Genomic DNA, 15,327 nt, shown 5'->3' with positions numbered 1-15,327 from the left:
TCATAATTGCGATCAAAAATTTCTTTTCCACATGAACTAATGATTATCATGATTAATGCGTTGAGTTAAAATGTCTTAATTGTTTCTAAAGCTCTCCAATTGCATGTGTGTTTTGTTAAATCTTAACTTTTTTTAAAAAAATTTTTTGGTGATGATCATTGAGTGTGTCCATAATGAAATCATTGAAAGTCAAAATGTAAACATGTTACTCTTCAGTGATTCATTTAAGACAAGACCCTCCATTAGAATATATATATATAGTTATAGTTATAGTTATAGTGTGTTTGCTTACGTAAATAGTTGGAACATTCTTTTACCAAAATCCCCACATTTGGATGCTTACAGTTGGTGAAATATTATCAAATCACTTTTCCACTTTTTAACATAAATTTAGCAATAGATTGTGGACAATCAGAAGACCACCTCACCATTATTAGTTTGTACTTGCATCCACTTATTTAAAACAATATTTGATTGCTTCTTGAAATTGGAACTTTTTCATCCAATTGGTAGCAATTGGCGGACAATAATTTTGCACCAAAATTTGGGAGCATGTTATGATGACTTCATGCTCAAGCCAAGTTATGCTTCAATTTCCTTGCATGTTTGATGCTACAATGAGGAATGTTCCAATCTTTTCCTTTAACAAAGGACACAGTCATAGAATAGGAAGAGCCTTTTGTCAATGATGCTTACACATTCACAACAAGAACTTTAGATCAAACCACCAGAAAACTTGCTCCAACATTTGCATTTCTAAATGCCAGCAGCTATTTCAAAACACAAATTCCAGAGAAAATTAAACAGGAGTTGCAAATTCATTGACTAAAACAGGTATCTGACTCTGTTTTACTCTCAAACTGTAACGAAAAAAGTTCTAATCTTGTCTTGCTTTGTTCAATCGTTGTTCAATTCCCAACTTCATAACTGATCTTAAACTCTAGCCCTCTTGCTACTGCAGCTGGGGCACTTGTACTGCTTGATGTGCTCGGCCTTCGCAGGTGTAATCTTTACACATTTGCCGTGGAACCATTTCTCACAGATATCGCAGCAGATCCAGAATTCGTCAGTGCCATAGTTATCCCCGCATGCTCCACAGGTGGCACCCTGTTCATCATCTTCCTCTTCTTCATCACCGCTATCATCATCGTCCTTCGGTGGTGGAGACATCTTCACTGCTTTGGTTTGTGATTCAGCTGGACGAGACTGCTCGAAGGCAACATCCAAACCGTGAGAGAAAAGAATTTGATAAAAACAATAGTAACTGAAAACCATTAAGTTCCAATTTCAATTTCCTCAAACCTTTCCACTCGATTTGCTTTTGCTGCTATTGTGATTAGCAGATAGGTCCTTTGGTTGCTTAGCATTTCCAGTTACAACTTCAAAGATGGTTGGGAGATCATTTATCATCTGGAAAAGTTTCTTCCTGCAAGATCCAATTCCAAGAAAAATTAGAACCAGACATTCATCTTGACTTTATTAAACTTCCTGGTCAAGCATAGCATCGCAGGTTTTCCATATCATGTATAACTTCAACAATAGTTCCGTAGTATATTGTTCAGTTACTCCTATTTTTGTCTTTTGTTCAAGAAATCTATGATACCCGATTAGATTATTAACATTCCATTGAGCAGTGTCAACCGGCTGAATGAGTCAGACTTTGTCGGAGACCATAAACTTCCTTTCGTTAATGACAACTTGAACGCATAGGTTGTCAAACATCATATGTCATACAGTTGATCATATGACTTTGTAACATGAATGAGATGAATGAAACATAGTAACCAAGGTGGTTCTGACCGAATTTTACAAGCCAGAGTGTATAAAACAAAAACCTGGAGGGGCCTTAAATTGTTGACCACAGAATAACCAATCATAAATTAATGTCAAGACAACGTTATTAGACTTGTTAAACTTAATATTGGTAGATCAAGTTACCAATAAATAGTTATAAATACAAATATGAGAGAAGACAAATCATCACCAATTAGCATTATAAAAGATAAATATGTGGAATGATCAAACGTATATTCTTACAAAAATAAGTGAAATAATCAAACATATATTTTTACTCTCCCCTGGACTTACTACCTTGAACTTTCAATTGAAACAATCTCAACCATAAAATTTAATGAAATATCTATGCATATCCCCTTTATCATCTTGTAATGTTGAAAAGCAGTGGCAGAACTATGAGACAGGACTAAGAACTAACAATATGATACCAAAAATGCAGATACTAATGCTAAAGCTCTGGAGATTATAGCAAATGCAAGTAAATGGGCAAGAAAGAGAAAATACCTTTCATTTTTGCCAAATCCAAAGCGTGCACCAAAATAAAAAGCTACAGCAAGCAACCATGAATCACTGTGCACTGCAACCAGTGATAACCAGTCCTTCTCCTGCATTCCATCTCTAGCAAAGTTTATACCTAATGCTGGCTCAGGGAGCTCGGGAGGCACCTCCTCAACAGGCAGATTAACTTCCCATGTCTCATTAGGAAGCCCGTATAGGCACAAGTTCTCTTTTTCTGTATGCACAATACTAGTATTTTAAATAAAAATGTGCAATCTGCCTTGAATTGTTCATATAATCAGATCTCATTTTATCATACCAATAACTAAAAGCACAAAAAAGTACTTGGTTTCATAAAACATTAAGAATGCAGAAGGAGACTGTTAGTCCAGGAAGATACTCTTTTATTGACATCAACTGCTCTAGCAACATTTGGACATAAACCATAAAAACAAACCAAAAAGGGATGACATTTGACTATGGACATAGAGTATAGCAGCCAAACATAATGACAATTAGAATTAGAGTTCTAATTTTTTACAAACAAGCCAAAAAGAAGATAAGGCAACACATTAGACAACACAACAGTCACAAACCACACTATATGGTGAAGCTTTGCACTCCAATAAACATTGACGAAAATAGTAAAGTGAACTTCATGTTAGCCAACTCGCCTGATAAGAAAAGGATATCAAATCATAATACCATGACAGAATATAAGTCAATAAACATACAACCATAAGGAAATTAGATTGAAGGATCAAACTGAAAATACTAGGCGGATCCACAGACATAAGAGCAGGAGTCCAACATAAATAATCACTATCACCAAGAATTCAGGAATTTTCTGCAGGCAGCTGCACGATCCCTATTTTCCAATGGGCATTCTTCTTGTGTCGCAGTTTCCCTATTTGGTTGCAATGATGCAGTGTTGTAATAACATGTGGCTCATTGTAAAAGTGAACCAAACTAATCTTTCAATCTTTCCACTCCAGCTGATATATGAAAGTAGGAAGGCTAAAGTGAAAATATCGATGCCTACTAAAAGAAACAATAAAATGTATACAAAATGACTTGAGAAAAAGACAATCAAAATTAATATGATAACAGATACCACATAACTCAAGAAAAAGCATATGGATGACTACATAAAACATAAATGCCAAGGACTCAACAGAAGATTACAACACACTTCCAACAAACATAGCTGCATCAATCCAAAAATAAATAAATAAATACCACTAGAATTTTGGATTTTTCAACAATTATGCAGCCAAATGAATTATTTTGAAAATCAATCATGCAAACAAACAAATCAACAAATGTCCAGAACTTCCACATAACCAAATGCCAAGAATTCATACTGAACTAACCATCTGCTTCCAACCAATATAATAAACACAAGAACCTGACAGTCAAGAATGAAAAAGCTTGAGATTTTCTGCAGCTAGGAAGCCAGCTGGACTGAAGTATATAGGTACAACAACACTTTAAGACTTTTCTAGTTTATTTACACAGACCTGCTACAGCAGCAAAGCAAATACATTATAGCAGCAATTTCAATTCATTTGGATCTTTCAATGAAAAATGTCCTTCAAACTAGTGAAAGGCAAACATAAATGCGTTTACAGAAGAAAACATCATGGAAGGAGTTAATGACGATGCAAGTGAGGAAGCACAGAAATTTATGAATAACACAGAAACTAACCGTGTAAGTGAACCAAAAAAAAAAAATGTAAGCCTCCGAGTGCTACGACAAGCAAAACTACCTTAAAACAAGCATTTCATCTTTAATTAAAGACAAATCATGGACTTTGTACAATCTCAAAACACTCAAGACAAGCATGAACTTAGTTAATTCATATCACAGACATTGTCTCCATTAAAATTCTTCCAACTGAAAAAAAATAAATAAATAAACGAGTTGGTTTCTATAACATAATTTGCCTCTCTTATACATGAAACAGAGCTATAAATAACACGTACTGATTATTAAATACCGAGTCATTCAGTCAATATAATACAAAAATATAGAAAAAAAAGAAGGAAAAAACAAAGTCCAATTACAATTAAATAAACAAAAACTAGGTATGGAAAAGAAAAACCCACCAGGATCGCACTGCTGGTAGAACTTCTCAACATCTGCAACAACCCAGAAAATTAAAATTAAAATTAACAAGAAAAAATAATCATAAGCTCAAATAGAACAAACCCATTAATTTAGTTCAAATAAAAAGAGAAGAAAATATTAAGCCATTACCAGCTGTTAAAGCCTTAATCAAGCCAGCCCGTCTGCCCTTAAAATCGCTGAAAACCTCCTCTACAGTTCTAGGTATAGGGTGCGGTATCGCTTCCATAGCAAGCAAAATTAACTAATTTCTCAACAATTATCTTCAAATTCTAGCAAATGGGTTTCGAGTATTGAACAAAAAGAGTTAAATTGGAACAGAAAAAGAAGCTTTGACGATAGAAGCCTCAGTTAGGGTTTTCGTCCGTTTTCCGATTTGGGGGGAAAAAAGGGCTTCTTTTTTAACGTGTTTTGCTTTTCATTATCTGTTTGAATTAATTGAATTGAATTTGTAATTAGACAACAGAAAACAGAAGAGACCCAGAAGAGAAAAAGGAAAGAGAAAGAGAAAGAGAAAGAGAGAGGCAAGAGACAATTTTGGGTTTGAATTTGGGTTAGAGATTTGTGTGCATATAAAGATAGCGAGTTGGGGAAAATTGCCAAAGTTATAACAATAATAATAATAATATTATTATTTGTTAATTTTTTTTAAAAGGTTTTTATTAAGGGTTTATGTTATGTTATTTCTTATTTGTCCATTTAGAGGGACCCACTTCGGGGCTATAGGGTAATTATAATTGTTTTTTTAAATTGAATAAAAAGGGGGCTTGTATTGAAGTCTGTGTTACATTTTGGAGTTTATTATTCTTTCTTCACAAAACATCAAAATTATGACCAATATAAATGCCTACCATTGGAGGAAACTGTAAACAAAGATTTTGGACAGTGTTACCCTTTTAGGTTTTTACCATTTAAGCAATGATCGAAAACTTAAAATTTTCAGCCCCCGAGTGTAGAAGGAAAACTTGTAACTTGAATGTAGGATATATAAAATATTAGGCCGTAGTTAAATTTGGACCAACACTTTTAGTTGAATACATATGTTAATCATTAAATCATAATAATATATATAAAGATAATATTTATTTTTATAATCACGCAGTCATTCAAATTAATGGAACCCAAAATATTATGGCAAGGTAAATTTTGAAATAATGAAGTCTATGAAGAAAATCATGTTATGTGTTTCAATTACATACTTGAGTATACTGTTTTGAGCTAACCATTTAATTCGTGCATGTGCTTGCCACCAACAAACTTACCTAATACAGCCGGACGACATGACTGGCATGTCATCTATTTATTTATTTTTATCAAGGATACATATATCATGTGGCAAACCACGAATTAGGGATGTGAAAAATTAGTAAGGGGATGGGGTCTTTGGAGGATTATTGCCATTTGGGGAGTAGATGGGTATAATTTGATATCTAATTTTTTTTATTCAATAAGGGGATAATGATAATTTAATATTTATTTTTGGGCTATTATCATTTCACTACTTAAAAATTTAAAAAATATCAAATGATTATAAGAAGTATTATTCCCTATCATTTTCCTACTATATGTTTACAAAATATCATTTTACTACTTTTCCATTAGTTGACCAATTAGTTGACTAACAAAATACTAATTTTACCCTTCATTATTAAAAAAAATAAACTTGAAGCTTTTTTACAAAATCACCTCTTCCACATTAATTTGATCATCCAAGTTTTATTTCCAACATTAATATAAAAATGGAATCATTAATAAGATAAATTTATAATCCATATATTATAATTCTAGTAAAAAGAATTATGTTGGTATTTTGTATCCATTTTTATAAATAGATTACAAATTTTTCTTATTAATGATTCTATTTTTATATCCTAATGTTGGAAATGAAACTTGGATGATCGAATAAATGTGGAAGAGTTGATTTTGTAAATAAGCTTCAAGTATTTTTTTTAATCATGAAGGGTAAAATTAATATTTTGTTAGTCAACTAACTGGTCAACTAACGGTTATAACGGAAAAGTAGTAAAATAATATTTTTGTAAAGATATAGTAGAAAAATGATAGGGGACAAATTTCTTGTGGTTATTTGATATTTTTTAATTTTTGAAGTAGTAAAATGATAATAACCCTTTATTTTTTCATTCGAAGAAATGATGGGAATAGGTGAAATCTTTATCTCCTCTCCATTTTGATTGTTTTTTACTTTTATTTCTAATCTAATTTTTCCCAAGGTTCATGGGAGATTATGACACTTGCCATTTAAGTGTACCTAGGGGTAAGATTTAATTTACTTTTAATTTTTTCTTCTTAAACGCCATATCGATTTAATGAATAACTAAAATAGAATAATTAGCAACTATCAGATGTTAACCCTAAAGTATGTCATCTCTTCTCTTTTCCTTACCCATCATCTTATCTCCTGTTTCTTCTTCACACATGCAGACACTCCCGTGCCATTATTATTTAAACCACTCTTTTCTTATTTTGCATTTGATTTTAGTACAATGATCACAATTAAACAATTTTGAAAGAAATATCAAAATTAAATCAATTTTCAAAATATAAAATTCTCATTGGAATATGGTTATATATATATATATATATATATAAGTTCAATATAAATAGAAGTTTGCTCTTGTTTATTTCAATTATAGTTATCTTTGATTACTTTCTCCTCCATTTTTTCTGTTTTCTTTCATTTGTTGAAATCCTACGGTTCATAAATTCTCCAACAGAAGAGAACTGTGATGAGAAACGAGAGAGCTCCAAATTTTAAAAAAAGAAAATAAAATTAACCTGCCTTTTTTTTTTTAATTGGTGGAATTCTTCATTACCAAATTAAGTTTCTGGTTTTGAAGAAGCAGTGAGAGATGAAAGAGGCTACAAAACGTGTAAAGAAAATGGGGGAAAAAAAGAAGTCGAACGTTAAAATTAAACTCCCATTAGTTTTAGGATTATAGTTATTAGTTACTAAACGATGTGATTTGGCGTTTAAAATGGAAAATTTTCTACGTAATTGACAAATATTATAATCTCCTACAAAATTAATCTTAGAAAAAATAAGATTAAAAAGAGAGGATCCAAATCCTTTTAACTTTTATTATATTTTTCCATAACTTCAATAAAATACATTTAAAATGTATTAATATGTTTGTAAACAAAAAAAATCGTAATATTTATAAAAATAATGTAAAGACAAGAATAAAATTTGTCATTGCTTCTGTTATATAGACAAATACCACTTTTTTTTTTGTAGTGGACGAATCACATATTAATTACGTTGTAATATTGATACTATTAACTTAATTTGACGAAATATTTTAATTCGCAGTCGTTTATTTTAATATTCGTGTGTTGTGGACAAATCACTTATGGATTATGCTATAATATCAATGATATTAATTGAGTTTGACGGAAATGTTATTCCCTCCCCTCATATATTTACATTTTTATAACGGGGATATGAGGAAGTACACATACTTAAGCAGAACATTGTGGATGGATACTAGGATGTCGATCACTCGCCTCCCCATTCTCATCCCTACCATCAACTGACAAAATAAAAATACATTAAAAGAAAATGTAAGAGAAAATTAAAATTCAATGATTGCTAATTTAGAAATTGAGATCACCATTAACAATTTTTATATGGGACTTTGAAAAAGTAGTTCATTTATCATGCATCATATTATATAGATATTAAATCATGAATTAAATCATGAATCCGATTTACTTTTAAGATACTTAGGTAGTGAAATTATGTAGTATGCATGTGAGACTAAAAAATTTTGTGATAAAGATAGTGAAGATTCGAGTCTTCAAATTAAGCATATAACATGAAGAATTCTTATTGAATGAGCAATTCAATAACTGAGCTTAAATTAAATTGAAACTAATACATTGAAGTGTTCTTACTGTATATTTGGGTGATAAGAACAGTGCACTTATTCCAAAAATCATTGCAAAAATTGTAGCAAAAATGAGAAGATTATGTGATGTGATGTATATAAAAATTTTTCTCAAAGTTTTAAGTTGATTTTTTACACACTCTACACCAATGCCGTCTTTTACAATGCTTTGGATGAAAAGTTTTGGATAAATTTTTTGATGGATAGTGTTACTTATCAATAATATATGCTCACATACATTTGTACACTTTTTTTCCTAGAAAAAAAAAACGAAAATATGATTTAATTAAATTTTATTTTTTATTATATAAATTAAATTATTTTTTATTTAATTATTTTATCTAAATTTTATATTTCAAAAATTTGATTCATCGTAAACAAATAAGGGAATTTGAGGCTATAAACAAAATAAAAAGAAACAAAATATCCTACGACTTAGATTCTACCAAGTATGAGTTTACAGCCACATGACATGGCTTGGTATCTACATCCCATGAGTTTGGAAATGATGGCTTCAAATTCAAACCCATTATTTTTACAGGAGGAGCATTATAATCATTCTGTAATTTCTTGAAATCCCATGCTTCGAATGGACCATCCTGTACCGGGACTTAGTGATAATGCATAAACAGTACTAGCACCATTTTGAGATACTCAAATAACATCGCCATACCAGTAACAATAATGTTCTTGGCCTTGAAATATTGAACCACTTTGATCTATCATTGTAGATGGCTACAGCTACATTGTCATTATCCTGAAAGTAGGGACTCCCCGACAGAATGGACTTATGGAAGAAACAATCTTTGATTTCCTTGATTGTCGTGAAACGCGTCGGTGCTACAGCCATTTATATCTTCGTGATCAACTTCAAATTACGTTGTAGCCACCGCCATGACGACCCACAACGTCCGGAAAAGTTCCGCAGAATCCGGGAACCGGAGAATGGATTCAACAAATAAGGGTCCTTTGGTTGCTTAGCATTTCCTGTTACAACTTCAAAGATGGTCGGGAGATCATTTATCATCTGGAAAAGTTTCTTCCTGCAAGATCCAATTCCAAGAAAAATTAGAACCAGACATTCATCTTGACTTTATTAAACTTCCTGGTCAAGCATAGCATCGCAGGTTTTCCATATCATGTATAACTTCAACAATAGTTCCATAGTATATTGTTCAGTTACTCCTACTATGTCTTTTGTTCAAGAAATCTATGATACCCAATTAGATTATTAACATTCCATTGAGCAGTGTCAACCGGCTGAATGAGTCAAGACTTTGTCGGAGACCATAAACTTCCTTTCGTTAATGACAACTTGAATGCATAGGCTGTCAAACATCATATGTCATACAGTTGATCATATGACTTTGTAGCATGAATGAGATGAATGAAACATAGTAACCAAGGTGGTTCAAACCGAATTTTACAAGACGACAGACGAGCTCTAGCAGCAAAAAATGGTCCAGAATGTATAAAACAAAAGCCTTGACCTTAAATTGTTGACCACAGAATAACCAATCATAAATTATTGTCAAGACAACATTATTGGACTTGTTAAACTTAATATTGGTAGATCAAGTTACCAATAAATAGTTATAAATACAAATATGAGAGAAGACAAATCATCACCAATTAGCATTATAAAAGATAAATATGTGGAATGATCAAACGTATATTCTTACAAAAATAAGTGAAATAATCAAACATATATTGTTACTCTCCCCTGGACTTACTGCCTTGATCTTTCAATTGAAACAATCTCAACCATAAAATTTAATGATATATCTATGCATATCCCCTTTATCATCTTGTAATGTTGAAAAGCAGTGGCAGAACTATGAGACAGGACTAAGAACTAACAATTTGATACCAAAAAGCAGATACTAATGCTAAGGCTCTGGAGATTACAGCAAATGCAGGTAAATGGGCATGAAAGAGAAAATACCTTTCATTTTTGCCAAATCCAAAGCGTGCACCAAAATAAAAAGCTACAGCAAGCAACCATGAATCACTGTGCACTGCAACCAGTGATAACCAGTCCTTCTCCTGCATTCCATCTCTAGCAAAGTTTATACCTAACACTGGCTCAGGGAGCTCGGGAGGCACTTCCTCAACAGGCAGATTAACTTCCCATGTCTCATTAGGAAGCCCAAATAGGCTCAAGTTCTCTTTTTCTGTATGCACAATACTAGTATTTTAAATAAAAATGTGCAATCTGCCTTGAATTGTTCATATAATCAGATCTCATTTTATCATACCAATAACTAAAAGCACAAAAAAGTACTTGGTTTCATAAAACATTAAGAATGCAGAAGGAGACTGTTAGTCCAGGAAGATACTCTTTTATTGACATCAACTGCTCTAGCAACATTTGGACATAAACCATAAAAACAAACAAAAAAGGGACGACATTTGACCATGGACATAGAGTATAGCAGCCAAACATAATGACAATTAGAATTAGAGTTCTAATTTTTTACAAACAAGTCAATAAGAAGATAAGGCAACACATTAGACAACACAACAGTCACAAACCACACTATATGGTGAAGCTTTGCACTCCAATAAACATTGACGAAAATAGTAAAGTGAACTTCATGTTAGCCAACTCGCCTGATAAGAAAAGGATATCAAACCATAATACCATGACAGAATATAAGTCAATAAACATACAACCATAAGGAAATTAGATTGAAGGATCAAACTGAAAATACTGGGCGGATCCACAGACATAAGAGCAGGAGTCCAACATAAATAATCACTATCACCAAGAATTCAGGAATTTTCTGCTATCAGGCAGCTGCACGATCCCTATTTTCCAATGGGCATTCTTCTTGTGTCGCAGTTTCCCTATTTGGTTGAAATGATGCAGTGTTGTAATAACATGTGGCTCATTGTAAAAGTGAACCAAACTAATCTTTCAATCTTTCCACTCCAGCAGATATATGAAAGTAGGAAGGCTAAAGTGAAAATATCGATGCCTACTAAAAGAAACAATAAAATTTATACAAAATGACTTGAGAAAAAGACAATCAAAATTAATATGATAACAGATACCACATAACTCAAGAAAAAAATATGGATGACTACATAAAACATTAATGCCAAGGACTCAACAGAAGATAACAACACACTTCCAACAAACATAGCTGCATCAATCCAAAAATAAATAAATAAATACCACTAGAATTTTGGATTTTTCAACAATTATGCAGCCAAATGAATTATTTTGAAAATCGATCATGCAAACAAATAAATCATCAACAAATGTCCAGAACTTCCACATAACCAAATGCCAAGAATTCACACTGAACTAACCATCTGCTTCCAACCAATATAATAAACACAAGAACCTGACAGTCAAGAATGAAAAAGCTTGAGATTTTCTGCAGCTAGGAAGCCAGCTGGACTGAAGTATATGGGTACAACAACACTTTAAGACTTTTCTAGTTTATTTACACAGACCTGCTTCAGCAGCAAAGCAAATACATTATAGCAGCAATTTCAATTCATTTGGATCTTTCAATGAAAAATGTCCTTCAAACTAGTGAAAGGCAAACATAAGTGCGTTTACAGAAGAAAACATCATGGAAGGAGTTAATGACGACGCAAGTGAGGAAGCACAGAAATTTATGAATAAAACAGAAACTAACCGTGTAAGTGATCAAAAAAAAAAAATGTAAGCCTCCGAGTGCTATGACAAGCAAAACTACCTTAAAACAAGCATTTCATCTTTAATTAAAGACAAATCATGGACTTTGTACAATCTCAAAACACTCAAGACAAGCATGAACTTAGTTAATTCATATCACAGACATTGTCTCCATTAAAATTCTTCCAACTGAAAAAAATAAATGAATAAACGAGTTGGTTTCTATAACATAATTTGCCTCTCTTATACATGAAACAGAGCTATAAATAACACGTACTGATTATTAAATACCTAGTCATTCAGTCAATATAATACAAAAATATAGAAAAAAAAAGAAGGAAAAAAAAGTCCAATTACAATTAAATAAACAAAAAATAGGTATGGAAAAGAAAAACCCACCAGGATCGCACTGCTGGTAGAACTTCTCAACATCTGCAACAACCCAGAAAATTAAAATTAAAATTAACAAGAAAAAAATAATCATAAGCTCAAATAGAACAAACCCATTAATTTAGTTCAAATAAAAAGAGAAGAAAATATTAAGCCATTACCAGCTGTTAAAGCCTTAATCAAGCCAGCCCGTCTGCCCTTAAAATCGCTGAAAACCTCCTCTACAGTTCTAGGTATAGGGTGCGGTATCGCTTCCATAGCAAGCAAAATTAACTAATTTCTCAACAATTATCTTCAAATTCTAGCAAATGGGTTTCGAGTATTGAACAAAAAGAGTTAAATTGGAACAGAAAAAGAAGCTTTGACGATAGAAGCCTCAGTTAGGGTTTTCGTCCGTTTTCCGATTTGGGGGGAAAAAAGGGCTTCTTTTTTAACGTGTTTTGCTTTTCATTATCTGTTTGAATTAATTGAATTGAATTTGTAATTAGACAACAGAAAACAGAAGAGACCCAGAAGAGAAAAAGGAAAGAGAAAGAGAAAGAGAAAGAGAGAGGCAAGAGACAATTTTGGGTTTGAATTTGGGTTAGAGATTTGTGTGCATATAAAGATAGCGAGTTGGGGAAAATTGCCAAGTTATAACAATAATAATAATATTATTATTATTTGTTAATTTTTTTTAAAAGGTTTTTATTAAGGGTTTGTGTTATGTTATTTCTTATTTGTCCATTTAGAGGGACCCACTTCGGGGCTATAGGGTAATTATAATTGTTTTTTAAAATTGAATAAAACGGGGGCTTGTATTGAAGTCTGTGTTACATTTTGGAGTTTATTATTCTTTCTTCACAAAACATCAAAATTATGACCAATATAAATGCCTACCATTGGAGGAAACTGTAAACAAAGGTTTTGGACAATGTTACCCTTTTAGGTCTTTACCACTTAGGGTGCGTTTGGGATTGAAGTACTGTAGATTTTAAGTTACAGTTGCTGTGAAAAAAAAGTTGTAATTATGAAATAAAAGTTAATAATATATAATATATATAAATTTTAAATAATAATTTTGATAAAAATATTAAAGATATAATAAATTTTATATTATACAAGTGAAAAATCATATCAACATAGCTTAAAAGCTACAACAGTTAGTGTTTACCAAACACTTTAGTACTGTAACTTTTAAGCTACAGCTGCCCAACCTCAATTCCAAACGCACCCTTAAGCAATGATTGAAAACTTAAAATTTTGTGCCTCAAGTGTAAAAGTAAAACTTGTAACTTGAATGTAAGTTATATAAAATAGGCAAATGTAAAGTTAACAGTAGGCTTTACACTATATACTGTTTATGTATGTGAATGTAAGATATATTAAATGTAATTTAAAGATTTCTTATAAAATATTAAGCTGTAATTAAATTGGACCAGTACTTTTAGTTGAATAAGTATGTTAACCATTAAATCATAATAATAAATATATATGTAATATTTATTTTTATGACTATGCAGTCATCGTCAGTGTTTCTACCGTAAAACTAATTCAAATTAATAGAACCCAAATTATTATTGCAATGTAAATTTTGAAATAATAAAGTCTATGGAGAAAATCATGTTATGTTTTTCAATTACATATTTGAGTATGTTGTTTTGAGCTAACCGATTTAATTCGTGCATGTGCTTTTCACCAACAAACTTATGTAATATAGCCTGACGACATGACTAGCATGTCATCTATTTATTTATTTTTGTCAAGGATACATGTATCATGGGGCAAACCACCAATTAGGGATGTCAAAAATTACTAAGGGGATGGGATCTTTGGGGATTATTTTCATTTGGGGAGTAGATGGGTATAATTTGATATCTAATTTTTTATTCAATCAGGGGATAATTACAATCTAATATTTATTTTTTATTCGAAGAAATGATGGGAACCAGGTGAAATCTTTATCTCCTCTCCATTTTCATTGTTTTTACTTCTATTTCTAATCTAATTTTTCCCAAGATTAATGGGAGATTACGACACTTGCCATTTAAGTGTATCTAGGGGTAAGATTTAATTTACTTTTAATTTTTTCTTCCTAAACGCCATATATCAATTTAATGAATAACTAAAATAGAATAATTAGCAACTATTAGATGTTAACCCTAAATTATGTCATCTCTTCTCTTTTCCTTGTCTACCATCTTAATCTCCTATTTCTTCTTCACACATGTAAACACTCCCGTGCCATTATTATTTAAACCACTCTTTTCTTATTTTGTATTTGATTTCAGTACAATGATCACAATTAAAACAATTTTGAAAGAAATATCAAAATTAAATCAATTTTGAAAATATAAAATTCTCATTGGAATATGGTTATACATATAAGTTCAATATAAATAGAAGTTTGCTCTTGTTTATTGTTGTGCAAATTTTAATGTACTCGCAAGCGCACGAATCTATTGTAGTGTAGATCAACGGTGACGAGTGTCGATCCCACGAGGAGGTGGATTTTAATTATATATAGAATTAATTTTGTAAATGGGTGGTTGGAATTATGGTGGAAATGATTTGAAATATGCTACAACTTAAATTAAAATGGCAAGAATAAATTCTAAAATTGGTATTGAAATGGCGAGAAGAAATTGAAGAGAATTCTATTGAAATGACGCACTTGGGTATCCGGATCCGTATCAACATGCATCATGGGCTAAATAATCCGTATTAATGCCAATTAAATCATGAGGGGGGAATCCACACCTCATGAACCACGCTCTAATCAATATGGTGCTAAGGGCTTATCGTGCCAAATAATAATAACCTTATACTAGAGAGCCGGTGTAACCAAGGCGGTATCTAGACAAGACTATTATTATTTGTCGACGAGAAGTCAAAACATCCACAAAAATTAGAGGGGAAGAGAAAATAAATTTACCAAATTAAGCCCATGACACATGTTGAGACTTCACCTTCAA

General features: G+C 31.7%; 1 protein-coding gene across 5 annotated transcripts; it reads right to left on the bottom strand.

Annotated features, from left to right (window-relative positions):
* Positions 1-625: 625 nt before the first annotated feature.
* LOC102612029 (PHD finger protein ALFIN-LIKE 7) lies at positions 626-12,983 on the bottom strand. Of its 5 annotated transcripts, XM_052442763.1 has the most exons (6): positions 12,535-12,983; positions 12,383-12,415; positions 10,438-10,505; positions 2,302-2,462; positions 1,303-1,426; positions 626-1,206 (listed from the first exon to the last, which is right to left on the bottom strand). In XM_052442763.1, the coding sequence occupies exons 1-6, from the start codon at positions 12,629-12,631 to the stop codon at positions 934-936; spliced, it is 756 nt and encodes a 251-aa protein (XP_052298723.1). In that variant the 5' UTR covers positions 12,632-12,983; the 3' UTR covers positions 626-933. The 5 variants fall into 5 exon arrangements, with proteins under 5 accessions (XP_052298723.1, XP_052298722.1, XP_052298721.1 ...); XM_052442762.1 differs by lacking the exon at positions 2,302-2,462 and having other exon boundaries at positions 10,277-10,505; XM_052442761.1 differs by lacking the exon at positions 10,438-10,505 and having other exon boundaries at positions 2,302-2,530; positions 12,535-12,982.
* Between the last annotated feature and the right edge of the window lie 2,344 nt (positions 12,984-15,327).

The sequence above is a fragment of the Citrus sinensis genome, chromosome 5 (genome assembly GCF_022201045.2).
Source record: "Citrus sinensis cultivar Valencia sweet orange chromosome 5, DVS_A1.0, whole genome shotgun sequence".
NCBI lineage: Eukaryota > Viridiplantae > Streptophyta > Magnoliopsida > Sapindales > Rutaceae > Citrus > Citrus sinensis.
Note: the sequence above shows the minus strand (reverse complement) of the source record. Positions and strands in the feature narration are given on the sequence as shown.